Here is a 13,608-nt window from a genome sequence, read left to right on the forward strand (position 1 = left end):
TTGCAGACAGCCGCAGCAGCGCATCTGAAAGCGCCGCACGATGGTGTGTGGGTGTGTGGGTGTTTGGGTGTCTGTGTGTGTGTGGCTTGTCAGGGGTTTCCTGCCTTCAAAACGCAGGCTGTTTGGGCCCATTTTTAAAAAGGTCTGAGTGATCGACCACAAAAAAGTTGGTGATTACAATGAGTCTGATTCACTCATAGCGACGACCATTTAGTATGATCATATAGATGATGAATAGCTATTACTCGACTACTATCGATAAGCATGGTTGGCTATGCACGGTGTGAATGAAGTTCAATATACATACACATACAGCAGTTATTAGGCATGTAATGATGCAATACAATAGATGTTTTTTTTTTATCTTGATGCGTGTTTCGGATTGTGCATGTAAGAATGCATTATTTACATTTGATAGAATTTCTATGCTCATGTTATGTTTTTTTTCTAATGGTGTCAAGCTTGTACACACAATAAAAATGAGAAACAATACAAAAGAAGTGGAATACAATCAGTAGTTTGCAATTGTTTTTTTGAAATGTCTTAGGAAGTAAACCATCACGTACGTGCCTGGTAGTCGTTTCACAGTCGAGGCACTATAGGCCACTATTACAGATTGACAACACTTTTTATTTCTCCTCCATACCCATCTCAAACTGGTGTCACACTGCTTGGTCAGAAAACAAATATTCACAGCCCTTTCTTAATCCACTGCTGGATGATGGCTTCCCGACACTTGATTGGTCATGGAGGTTAATTGACCATCATTCACCACGCTGGCGAAGAGGGCCCAGGACCGGTTTAGGACTGCCACGGGGGGCGAAATGTTAACTCCGTCACTTAGTATACAGGAGGTCGTGGGTTCTATCTCGACCCTGATGCTTCTGCTGTATATTTAGGGTTTGCATGACTCTTCCCTGTGGTCGTGCGGATTTTTTTCCGGGTCCTCTGGTTCTTCTTTCCACATTTATAAACGTGCGTTTAGAGGATTTGGCTGGTAGCCCTCATCACTCACGTTAACTGTGGTCAGGAATACAACTCAGATGGCTGGGTTTCTATCTCAATCTGCTCATCGCTGCACCACGACTCTACCTTGCATAGGTTTGTATGTAGAACACAAGGGTTGTTGGGAATTTATTGAAGTATCGTGCTTTGTAATGTGACGATACAACATTAATGTCTTTGTATTTGACCAAGGAGAGGGCTTTATAAAAACCCAGTTGCATTCCGGGTAAATATTTCGTCACAATGCTATGCAGTGTCCGGTTATTTACATGCTGTGCTAAATGCAGTTTTTAAGAAGAGGTATGGTGGTGGCCATTAAGGAAGTGAGACAAAGGAAATTGGGAGAGGGGGGAAGGAAGAGGAATCAAGAAGGCGAGGGGGGAGTGGGGAGGGGGAGGAGGAGGAGAGACTGTAGGGTACTGTGGCTCAGTGCCGGACTAAGCTAGTGTGGGGCCTGTAGCATATGTTATAAAGGGCCCTAAATAAAAAAAAACACATTAAAACACGTTAATGTTTTACTTGCATAGTAAAATAATTAAAAATTTTCATTTACTATACAGCCAGATAATGCGACAAATCGCTAACCTTCAACACCCAGTCGTTCATAAAAGTAAAAGGCGGTATAGTACTATCGTAATAGAGCAAATGCAGAATCACTGCACCGGAATTGATAGCTTGAAAGCGTTTAGCGTGGGGCCCTTGAAAGTGTGGGGCCCGTAGCATATGCTACTTTAGCTAGTTGGATAAGCAGCACTGCTGTGGCTGGCGTGTTGTGCAATTCTGTGAGCGTTGACGTCACATCTCGGATGATGTGTATCACATGGTCGTGAGTAGCAACAAGTTTCGATTTGAAGCGCGTTTGCTCGATAGAGACAGTGGGGCCTTGGGGTGCCGAGTTGGGATATGGCTCCATTAAAAAAAAACTCTGACAGTTAAACTTTTGAATAAAATTAGCGCTCCTAATAATGTTCCTGTTTCGAGAAATATTTGCAACATCGAGTTTGAAGTTTTTACATTTCAATTAATGTCAACTCCGTTTTGGACAAAAGACCCTCTTGAGTGGAGGGACCCTCCATTTTTCACGGCATCGTAGCGAGTGGCACTTTATGCTTGTCAATGAGCAAGGGCTGCATGTGTTGACCAGTGAACGTGGGTGGTAGGTGCTCTATAGACCCTGCATCACCGTTGTTTGCCTCCCCCCCCCCATTGCAGAGCTTTCACCATTCCGAACCCCATAATTACGTGTGCGGTTCCCTCCCAGCACCCCAGAACGGTCACTGAGAGCCGCTGCGTTTAACTAATTTGGATGTAACATTTCCCCCCAAGAGACTATGAATTGCCACGATTCGGGGTCACACTTTGATTCCTAAATAAATTCTTTTTTTTTTGCATTTATGCTCTCGTGATACGGATATTTGGACTGTCGAAGTACCAGATTATATGTACCTATGAGTCATACACTATTTTTAGGCATACTATTACATGTATGCATGTTGAGGGGAAGAATCCGTTTGAATCTGAGTCATTACATCAGTAACTCGGTTTGTTAGTTTGGTAATGCCATTCAATAAATAAAGTCCATCTACTTGGGTTCATCATTTTTGAATGGTTATATACAACCGCGATGAATACATTGTCACGATAGTTGTTTTTGAAGTGCTCACAAGATATCACTTTTTAACCACGTGTAAATTAAATTCCCTTCTTGGTGAACATATGGGTCACCAGTGCATGCCACGTTTACAGTGATTATTTTAACATAACATCATTTTGGTCAATAGGTTTGAATAAATGCAATACAGTCTTATTTCAATCACCCTGCACTTTGTAACTTTTTAGGCATGCAGTTGCATTATACTTTCAATATAATTACGCGTAATTATGTATGTATGAAGCAATTCCAAAGTGATTTCATGTTCAAATGTTTTAATATGTGTCGGCTAACTTGTTTATATTATCCACATTTGGCAGTGTTTGCTTATGATGAAAGCATCATAAGCAAATACTACCAAATGTGGAAAATATAATTTGTGACGGTAAATGAAGCAGTTTATTAACGATCATATGCCTACCTACTGGCTAGACCTTAACGCTAGACTTATCCCATGATATTTCACAACCGGATCAAAACATCATGACCGTTGTGAGTAAAATGTTGGATTCCAATGCTTCCCACGTGACCCCACATTCAAGTAATTGATAAAACGATTTAGTAACGTGGTAATGTGTTATAAACTATTTTACCATTTCATTTTAGTTGGCGTAATTTGTATAAAACATTGCTTCAAACGGTTAATATAAATTGCATTATGGGAAAAATCTTGAGTTTTGACATATCAGTTGCCAGATTGATAACAGTTTGTGTCGAGTCCAGGTTTAGTGCGCACTGATCACTTGGCTTATATTTATCTTTAGTTCCACTTGGCTGCCTTCTTTGTTTAGTTCTTTAATAATTACCTGTGCTTTGTTACCATTTATTGTTGTAATAACTTCTCACTTTGCTGAGAACGCTCTTGATGGGAGGATCTCCTTGCCTGACTTGCCCTTTGTGTTTAATACATTTTCGCACCTCCAATTAGCACGGTTAGCTGCGTACGGTGCGAAAGAAGTTCAACATGCATACGTACTTTTGTGACTGACCGATGGTTGATGCACACTTGGGATTACAAGAAGAGATGGAGGGGAACACGTGTACTCGAAAACGTATACGCAGATTAATGAGTGGCAGTCAGAGGAGGAAAGGTACCCAAGAAGAGACTGCAGAGATGGACTGATGAGAAGCTCAAGAGCAGGTGACCATGAACAATGGAGGCGACTTGGGGAGGTCTTCATCCGGCAGTGAATTTATCATGGCTGTGAAAAGACCAAATCAAGAATCGCCTGACTACAGAGACCTGCAGGAACGACGGGGGGCGCCTCGGCTGATTTACTGGGCATCTGACAAAGAGCTTCCGAGCTCATCGGATTCCTACTGCAGTCTAAATAAAGATGCTGATACTCAGTGGCAGATTGCTGTGCGCTCCAGTCGGTTTATTCCACACTCAACAGTTGGAAATGTTATATCTGCACATTCATATCTAAATATAAAATAATATGTGCACTTGCGTAAAGTGAACATGTTGCTTCCATTCAGGAATTGACTTATTTACTAAAACAGGCAATACAATGAATTTGCCGGGAAATACAATATTACATAAACCCATACTATAAACACTTTACAAGATTGGTTCCTCTAGTTACATGGCACGCACATAAACAAGATGTAATTTAGCAAGGTGCTTTTGAGATTGCTTTTGCAATACATTGAGCTGGAATGGTTCTTGTGTAGGTGTGTGTACAAAACGTGCAAATTACTCCAGATGTCCATCAAGCCTCGGCCTTCTAGAGGTGTCCTGAGAGAGAACCAGGCCAACAGAAAATATCTCTCTTTCAGCCTTCGTTTACATTTCATAAGAGGTAGAGGTCAGCCTCATATATTGATAAAAAAATACACCTTCTAGCACAGTGCACTCGCCAACGCAACTGCCGCTCCCAAAAATGTTCACAAAGACAACCATACCCATAATAGCCACACACAAAGCAATCACGTTGTCCCTGTGTGTTATCAGATTAGTGTGTGCATGCCAGTTTAAGTTGGTGTAGCATCAACATCTGTGCATTATCCCAATACATTTTGCAGTTGTAAAGCAAAATGCCACATTGGACTAAAAGAGCCAAAGAGGTAGCAAAGCAAGCACATGGACTGTTTTGTCTCATGTAAAATTTGCGCAACGGGTATAGTTTGATAGAGAGCAGAACACGAATGCTGTACACAATGTTTCTTTGCATCCTCGGTGCAGAAATTGGTTGTGCAGTGGGAGGTTTTTTTTGTTGAAATGTAGCCAAATGGAATCTGGAATTCTTTTGCCCGAGGGTAATAGTCTCAAGTTTGGCTGATCACGAGTATATGGGCAGAATATATTGGTTTCAAGTCATGTTCAACGTGGAGGAGGTAGCCTTGTGGCTTATGAAGCAAGTGTTATGCCAGGGGTGCTGAGCTAACACTGCTGCGGTCAAATTCCAAGCCGCCATACAAAATTTAATGAGTGGCCTAAGTATATGGCACGTTTGGAGGCATGCAACTACAACCTGTCGGGCACAATTTCACGATACTCTTACGAGTGGTACTGACGACTGGTAAGATTTCTCACGACTTTATGATGCTCAATATCGGAATTGTCATATTCACTCAGTTACAAAAAGTATTATCTTCAACCAAAATTATGACATAAGGGTGATTGCCGTGTGTTATGTACTCTGGCCCCAGTCCTCCGAATACACATCAACAGGGAACGAAGCGAAGGGTTCGAGGTAGTCTCTGGATTGACGGTACATATCGGGTACAATACTGTATAGCCATTTACTAAATCGTGAAGCATGACTAGGCACTTATTGTGTGTTTTCTTAAGTTGATTGAAATAAAAGTGCAAGTTAAGACCGAACGATGGAAAAGCGAAATGGTTTTAGATTTTTATTCCATATTGTACCTTTGTTCAAATTGGATAAAGAAAACAAGCCGAGACCTAAGAACACGAGAATCCATCTACAATTGGATTTTCCGCGACTTGTTTGTCAGGTAAACGGTGCCTGCAGTCGGGTGCAGATGCACCAGCATGCAGACCGACTCTGATGCAGTGTCTTGTAAAGTGCTGAAAGTATACTGTGATAATTGGGTACTTGCCCTTTATAATATTGTCATACCATATCACTTTCTCTTAAATTCAGGAAGGCTCGGTTCAAACAAATTGTGTGGTGGTGTTGCACAAGCCACGGTGCACAAGCACAGAACAACAACCAACTCAACACAGCGTTATTGAAGAATGTGTTCAGTTTATACGTTTTAAACGTTGGTTTAACTTTTTGAAATGGCTAGGCATGTCCTTATCTCAACAATCTGCTATCTCAGACGATGATGGCATTGAAAAGGGTTTCCTATGTTGATGCTGGTGTGCATTTGGATTCACTCAAGGATAAAATCTCAAGGTAGTACCTTATACCAACGTTATAGCTGTCATATTTATCAAGTGCTTGGTGCAAGATACAAGGTTAAGTACTGATAATGGATTGGATTGTGAGTTTGCAGAAGCAGAGCTGCAGTGTTTTAAAGGCTCGTGTGTGTGTGTTTGGTTTGCAACACTAGGAGTGGACTGTTAATGTAGCTGTAAAATATAGAACTCATTCAAGTCGGTCAGGAAATTTGTGTTCATTGGTGTTTTAAATAATGTATAGTAACCTACTTGGTTAATTCTGCATTTTCTTGATTGGTACAGGTTGTGTTTGAGCAGTTCAACGTTTTATTGACGTTTCCTGTTTACACTGTTAGTCATAGTTGTATGTTTTGATGATGTTATAAAGCACTTATTGATGATTTTATATGAAAGGCACTGTGGAAGCTTTATTCTCTTATTGATATTCATAAAACATTGAGCTCGCCTTTTTATTTTCCCTGTGATTTTCGCAGAAGTTATGAGAGTGCTGTGCTTGAAATTATCTCTTATTAAATCAGCGTTAATCCTTGATTAATTTCTCGTCATAATACAGACGAGGGCAAGCACATTCTCTCAATCCTGGCATTGAGCCGAATCCCGTGCCACAGTCCGTTCCCATGAGTCCCGTGGTCCCTTCGGGCCCTGCTCACAGGAAGCTGGAGTTGCGTCCGAAAGTGTGTGGCCGTGTGTGCATCAGTGTGGGTTTTACTTCGTCTCTCTCGCAAACATTGAGACGAAGACCTTCCCGAGCGCAGGCTGCTCCATGGCTCGGCCAAGGGGAAGGATTCTTGTAATTGTTATGTCGACGTTTCAATTCAAAACCCACCGCCAAGCTCAGCCTGTGCTGCTCTTCAACGCCACGCATTCCCCCGTCACAGAGAAACCGGCATCTGCCACACAGGAACCCTCCCGCAGGGCATCCGTAAATCATACGACTGACTGAGTGCCACGTCACTTCCTGTCATTAGCATTCAAGTGCACATGCCCATCTCAGACTACAGGCAGGAAGAGGTGGATGAAGTGCAGTCATCTGGAGGAACTGATAATGGAGAGAGATTGGACACTTTGCGGTGATGGATTGGAATGCAGCTTGTGGAAGAGGCAGGCGTAGGCAAGATGTCAGTTTTTGGACTGTGAAGAAGAAATGAGGTCGTTCAGTGGCAGGTGGAATTCTACAAGATAACTTTGGACAATGACGGTGCTAATGGTCAGTATTAAAGAGGAGGGCTGCAGAAGGTGGTCGAAATGTTTGAACAGGGCAATGGGACATTTTGAAATGGGAATGAAAGAACAAAAATCAAGTCGTGAAAATCGCAGAGTAACGTTGGAGATGGTTCAATGTCACTGTGGATTGATAACAGCAAGAACAGGTTCTGACTTAAAGCTTTTGTGACTGCAGGAATTAATATTCTTGGTTCTTTCGGTAAAGTCACGTAAATAGAAAAAAAAAATCAATTGAAAATACTAAAAGCAAAAAAACCTACGATAAAAATAATAAAATAAAATAAAAATTAGGAAATAATTAAAGCAAAAAACCCACGACATTTCGATCGCAACACAAAGCAGTCTTCTCTCTGCTTGATGAAGACCGCTTGTGTTGCGATCGAAACGTCGTGGGTTTTTTGCTTTTATTATTTCCAATTTTTATTTCATTTTAAATGTACATTTTATTTTACTATTTTTATCGTTGGTTTTTGCTTTTATTATTTTCAATTTATAATTTAATTTTTATTATTTAAAATTTAACATAATTTTTTTTTTTACGTGACTTTACCGAAAGAACCAAGAACATAGCTAGAACAGGTAAGACGGTTAAAGGGTCCAGGAATAATTTTGACAGATGACAGACGCTTGAGAAAACTGTTTCTGATAAGATGGACAAGCAGGGAATTCATAAACAGAATCGTAAACACATTTACGTAATAATATGCATTTATAGTGGAGGAATCCATTGAGCTACAAAGCTTTTTTCACATTTCCAGCAGATCAGAATATCAGCAGCCGTCCGTCCGTACTAGACCCCAACGGCTCCAAGTGGGCCATGCGGCACACTTCAACTGGGACCGCTCGACTTGCCTTCCTCGGGGAGCCACAACATTTTTTCCGTACCACCCTCAGACAGTCATGAAGTCACAGGGTCAACGCAGAAACATGGTAACACGGCCATTGGAGCCTCTTGTACTGACGATCAACTTCAGAGCTGTGTTTGGGAGGGCACGGGGGAGTTGGGGGTGGGAAGCCACGGTGGAAAATGTTGTACTTGTAAAAAAATAAACTAACTTTGGGATAGTACAGCGTAGACTAATGCGGACTGGCTCAGCATGGGATTGGTATAAAGTCTAATTGCCGTGGAAACGTCGCCTTACACGGGTGGTTGTGCCATTTAATTGGGATGCATGTGGTACAGCACTCCAGGTATTTGGTAGAATTCGGATTTAAAAATAGTACTTCTCATCACGTTGTGCCCTACACTGTTCATAAAAAAGCGCACTGGAAATGTGGGCAGCGTCTTTTAATTTATTTCCACTGAGAACGGCAACTATCTGGCCAACTTGTATTATTATTTTCTTTTCGGCAGTTAATTTATAACGAACAGTAAAACTACTGTAGTTTGGTAACTTTTACAACCTTTCTCATTCGTTAAAGACTCTTTGTTAGCCGCATGTGCACTTGCGTTCATAAACATGTCACGGTTCTTCATGCCTGGCCTTTAATTTAAAGGGCTTTCTAAATATATGTTTGAGAATAATTGTGCAAGCCTGCCTATTGCCAAATGTAATGGCTAATATAAGTGTTTGCTGTGAAATGGACTCGTTTTGATTCCAGTAAGTTGTGCAGCAGCATATTCAAGTCCGTTTGGAATCAAACTACAGTTGGCTATTTGAAATAACCAAGGCAGCGCTGCAGATTAGTGGAAGTGATATATTTAGAAGCAGGGGACTATTTTATTTTTACTGCCCAGTAGTACAGTTCTGTGTTGCCGAGACTGCTCAATGCCTGTGGGGATCATTGAGTTCGTTTCATGAGAGACGAGGTCTAAGATGTCCAAGTGGCTGTCGTTATATAAACGACATTGAATATTTAAACGTCTGACTTGCCACTGGAAGTGTGTACCCGTTTGTGATTTGGTGCCTTATGTTGAAGCCTCTTCCTGTCGTTAACAGATCCGAATATAGCTCCGTTGCTGAACCTATGTGGAAGTGAGTGTCATGTGTGTATACCAGCGACGCTATCATTTCCCGCGACAGTACATTCGTTGTTGAAAGCAGAGGCGAACGGGACTCTTCTTGTGCTAATTCGGTCGGCATGTTTCATCGTTCCAGTTGAGTCGACGGCAACCTGTGGAGATGTAGTCGAGTCATCGCCGGGAGATTTCACGTAGCCCACTCTCTTGGTCCAGTCGACTAAAACAGTCAAGCGTTTAGTCAGACACGCTTTTGTTATTAAAATGTATCAATCAGGTCAGCCAATTATTGAACGCGGTAAATCTTTTCATATCCACGTACATCCATTTGGCATTTGTGTTCTTCCCAAGTGCACTGCCGTTCCAAATTCTCGGTGAACTTGGTCCACTCGCAGTCATCGTTGACCAACAGGCAAATAAAAACAATTCAACATCTTCTTGGTTCTTTCGGTAAAGTCACGTCGAAGGGAAGTAATAAAATAATAAAAATAAAACATAATAAAATAATTCTCACGACGTTTCGGCCACAACGCAAGCAGCCGTCCTCGGGTGAAGAACAGGGCTGTCGGAAAGACAGCGTCTGAATGGCGCTGTCTTTCCCATTCAGACCTGAGGACGGCTGCTTGCGTTGTGGCCGAAACGTCGTGAGAATTTTATTATATTTTATTATTTTATTACTTCCCTTCTACGTGACTTTACCGAAAGAACCAAGAAGATGAATCCCTGCAGTCACGAAAGCTTTAAATCGAAATCAAATCAACATCGACAAATATTTTCGTCACCACCTCCTCCCGTCGTCGTCGTCGGGTACGTGCGAGCGAGGCCGCTGTGGCCGATGCGCCACCGCCGCCACCAGGGGGCGACTCCGCCTGACGCGACGTTCTGACGGCATCGCAGCGCGTTCGGCTGTCACGCCGCACAACCAACACGGGTTGTGCGGCGCACTTCCTAGACACGTGCACAGGATCTTCTTGGTTCTTTCGGTAAAGTCACGTAGAATGGAAATAATAAAATAATAAAAATAAAACATAATAAAATCATTCTTACGACGTTTCGGTCACAACGCAAGCAGCCGTCCTCAGGTGAAGAACAGGTCTGTCAGAAAGACAGACGGCTGGTGACCAATCATGATAATTATACGGCTGTGAATTGAAGCTTTGGGATTAAATAAATGAAGGGCTCTATAATGTTATTTCTCAGGGGGGTTAGGAGGGGGGGGCTGTCCCCACATGGTTGCGTCCCCCACTGTCGACGCAACATCGACTGCCACCCCCACCCAGAATCACGCTCTTGTTACCTGTACCATTTTATTGAAAATAAAGTTAACAAACATTTAGCTTTTCCCCAAAGTTGTTCAAGTTGATCGGCTTTCACCGCATATTTAAGCAACATCTTTATCGCGATAGTTTGCTGTTTTGTTCAACTTTACGCTGATTATAAGGTTGTTGCATAGGTTAATGATTTATTTTACGGCAATTTTGTTTTACAAATTACAGAACGTATTCCTTAGATTTCAGTGCTGTAAAATGTCCAGCGGCGTTGGTGCAGATTACCGGTTCCCTGGCAGAATGTGAGGTCTGCACAATCGACTCACACTGTAAACTAGCAAAAGTATTATTACATCGCAATTAACCAATTAATATACATATCATTGTTATGTTGTTTCACAGATCAAGCAATGTCTTCTTACACTGTTGGCAACTTTCCAAAAGATAACTTTTTTTATTTTGCTGTGCATTTGCTTAGTGTATTAGAAACTCATAACAAGGAAGCACATGACTTCAGCTGATTGCGTGGTGGTGCAAGAGATCTTTCGGAAATAATGGGATTGTGAAAAAAATTCAAGGCTTCAATACCAATATTTAAATTATTTTATTTGTTCACAAACATGTAAGTGGACTGTATGTCGGAGTGTTTGCCCTATATGATGTCACCACCACCACCACCATCCTCGCTGAGACGTTGTTTATATAACACACAGTGGCTGTAGAGGGCCATCTGAAAATAAAACGATTGTTTATGTTACGAGTTCTCAAGAAAAGTAAATCTTTATTTGGTTTTCATTTCCTCATCTCATTCCCCAAAATGTGCACCTTTTGATTCTCCCTAAATACCACCACCACTCCTCTCCCAATCATGACCTCATCCTTGTTTTTGGTGCAATATGCCCGGTTAGTTTGTTCACATTGTAATGTTTTGTCCTTTAAGCACTCTTCGTCTGAACGTCTACCGCGTTCTGTTACGTTGTTGCCTGTTCCCCTGTATGGATCACTCCGATGTCACGGTCCGTGTTCCCGCGCTGACAGCACCACGGATGTCCCTTGCGAACTGGCTGGGTGGCTGGCGACACTGTGATTTTCTACGTAACAAATAAAAATTGATTGAATGAGCAATCAAACTTGATTTCTATAGCACTATTCGTGCAAAAAAATGCAATACGTAGTGCTTTACAGGCATGAACAATAAAAGTAAAATTGTAGGCAAAATAAAATCACGTAACAAATTTCTAGAAAAGATATAATAAACATAACACATTCAGAAAATCCTAATTAAAAGCAAGTGACCGACTACTGCACACCACAGCCTCTGAAAACAACTAGCGAGCTTTATAATGTTTTACTGATGACGAGGGCAACGCTGGGGTCTGGCCAGTGTCGTGCGGTCACAACGCGTGGCGTGGTGGGGCGTCACAGAGCGATGGGGCGCCACGGCGTGGTGGGGCGCCTCGGAGTAGTGGGGCGCCACAGTGGTGGGGCACCTCGGAGCGGTGGGGTGCCACAGTGGTGGGGCGCCACAGTGGTGGGGCGCCACAGTGGTGGGGCGCCACAGTGGTGGGGCGCCACAGCGGTGGGGCACCTCGGAGCGGTGGGGCGCCGGAGCGGTGGGGCGCCGGAGCGGTGGGGCGCCACAGTGGTGGGGCGCCACAGTGGTGGGGCGCCACAGTGGTGGGGCGCCTCGGAGCGGTGGGGCACCTCGGAGCGGTGGGGCGCCACAGTGGTGGGGCGCCACAGTGGTGGGGCGCCACAGTGGTGGGGCGCCACAGTGGTGGGGCGCCACAGTGGTGGGGCACCTCGGAGCGGTGGGGCGCCTCGGAGCGGGCCAGGCCACTGAGCGGCTCCCTCTGTCGCAGGCGGCGGAGCACCGCGTGGCTGTGGGCGCGGGAGCGCGCGATGGTGGCGAGCCGTTGGACGTGGCTCACGGCGCAGGTGTCCGACCTGGAGTACCGCATCCGGCAGCACAACGAGCTCTACCGCCAGATCCGCATCGGCAAGGTAAGTGCGTGTGTGCGTGTGTGTGTGCGTGTGTGCGTGTGTGTGTGTGCGTGTGTCGGAGGTGTGTGTGTCGGAGACGTGCCGCATGGCGCCCATCAAATTTGCAAAATTTGATCAGTTACGGGTCCCTTAATTGGAAAAGAATAACCGCGGCAACGTCTGTCCCCTACCGGCAGACTAATGCCCCTTGATATGCTGGTGCTGCGTAGGGACAGCTGCCACTTGGGGGGGGGTCCCTTTGCATTACTGTAGCAGGGCTTTGGAATGATTAATATCAAATATTTATCCTGGAGGAATCCAATGAGCTCTATAGCTCTTTTTCACAGACGTCCAGTAGGAGCATGGTGTCGGAACGCGACAATGAGACGGCATTCACACCCGAGATGAGACGCCATGTAAGGCGCCGAGAGTTGCCGAGGCTTTTATGCCAGCGCCCTACGAATGCAAACGCCTGCCACACCACCGACGGCCTTTTGCGCATGGTGGCCGCCCCCTTAACGCTCTCTCCAGCCTCAACGCCGCGCGGCTTCCGACATCCGACGAGATTGGGCGCATTCCGGGCGATTTGGTCGCGGGCGCCTTCCTTCGTAACGCGGAGGCGCGCCGCGCACGGTGCCACCGCTGTGTTCTGAACGGACGTGCGTCGGGTGACCCGCAGCGACGGGCCGGTGGCTTCGTCGAGCCAGGGCGGCCGCTTGGCGCTCAGCGCACGCTTTCCTTGCAGGGCCCCGTGGTGCTCGGAGACCTCCAGGCCCCCGAGGACGTGACGAGACCGCACCGGAGGCTGCCCGGTACCGGCGCCGCCCCCGCTTTGCCGCTCGCCGGTGAAACGGGGGGCGGTCGCGTGGAGATGTCCGCCTGCAGCCCCGCTCTGCTGCTTAGCAACCTCCACAAGCAGGTAGTCACCTGTGGGCTTGTTAGCGTGCGCCCTGGAAACAGACCCTCTGGAGGAATATGTACAGCAAACATGCACTCAGACCCCATATGGTGAGAGTGGTGGCGGTGTTGTAGCCCAGTTTGGGTGGCAGGCTGCTCACGCTGTGGTAACACTCGTGCCTCGCAGCAAGAAGCGCCTGGGTTTGATTGCTGACTCGGGTGCCTTTTCGCGTGGAGTTTCTGT

The 13,608-nt window shown here is 44.8% G+C and overlaps 1 protein-coding gene across 2 annotated transcripts in view; it reads left to right on the forward strand.

Annotated features, from left to right (window-relative positions):
* LOC133344577 (KAT8 regulatory NSL complex subunit 1-like protein) overlaps positions 1–13,608 on the forward strand; it is a 44,041-nt gene that overhangs the window by 11,343 nt on the left and 19,090 nt on the right. For both annotated transcript variants that reach the window (XM_061554574.1, XM_061554573.1), the window contains exons 2-3: positions 12,347–12,488; positions 13,213–13,386. In XM_061554574.1, the coding sequence (XP_061410558.1) occupies positions 12,347–12,488; positions 13,213–13,386 (316 nt within the window). The remainder of the gene's footprint in view (positions 1–12,346; positions 12,489–13,212; positions 13,387–13,608) is intronic.

The sequence above is a fragment of the Lethenteron reissneri genome, chromosome 20 (assembly GCF_015708825.2).
Source record: "Lethenteron reissneri isolate LAM-NWPU_2019-01 chromosome 20, ASM1570882v1, whole genome shotgun sequence".
Lineage (NCBI taxonomy): Eukaryota > Metazoa > Chordata > Hyperoartia > Petromyzontiformes > Petromyzontidae > Lethenteron > Lethenteron reissneri.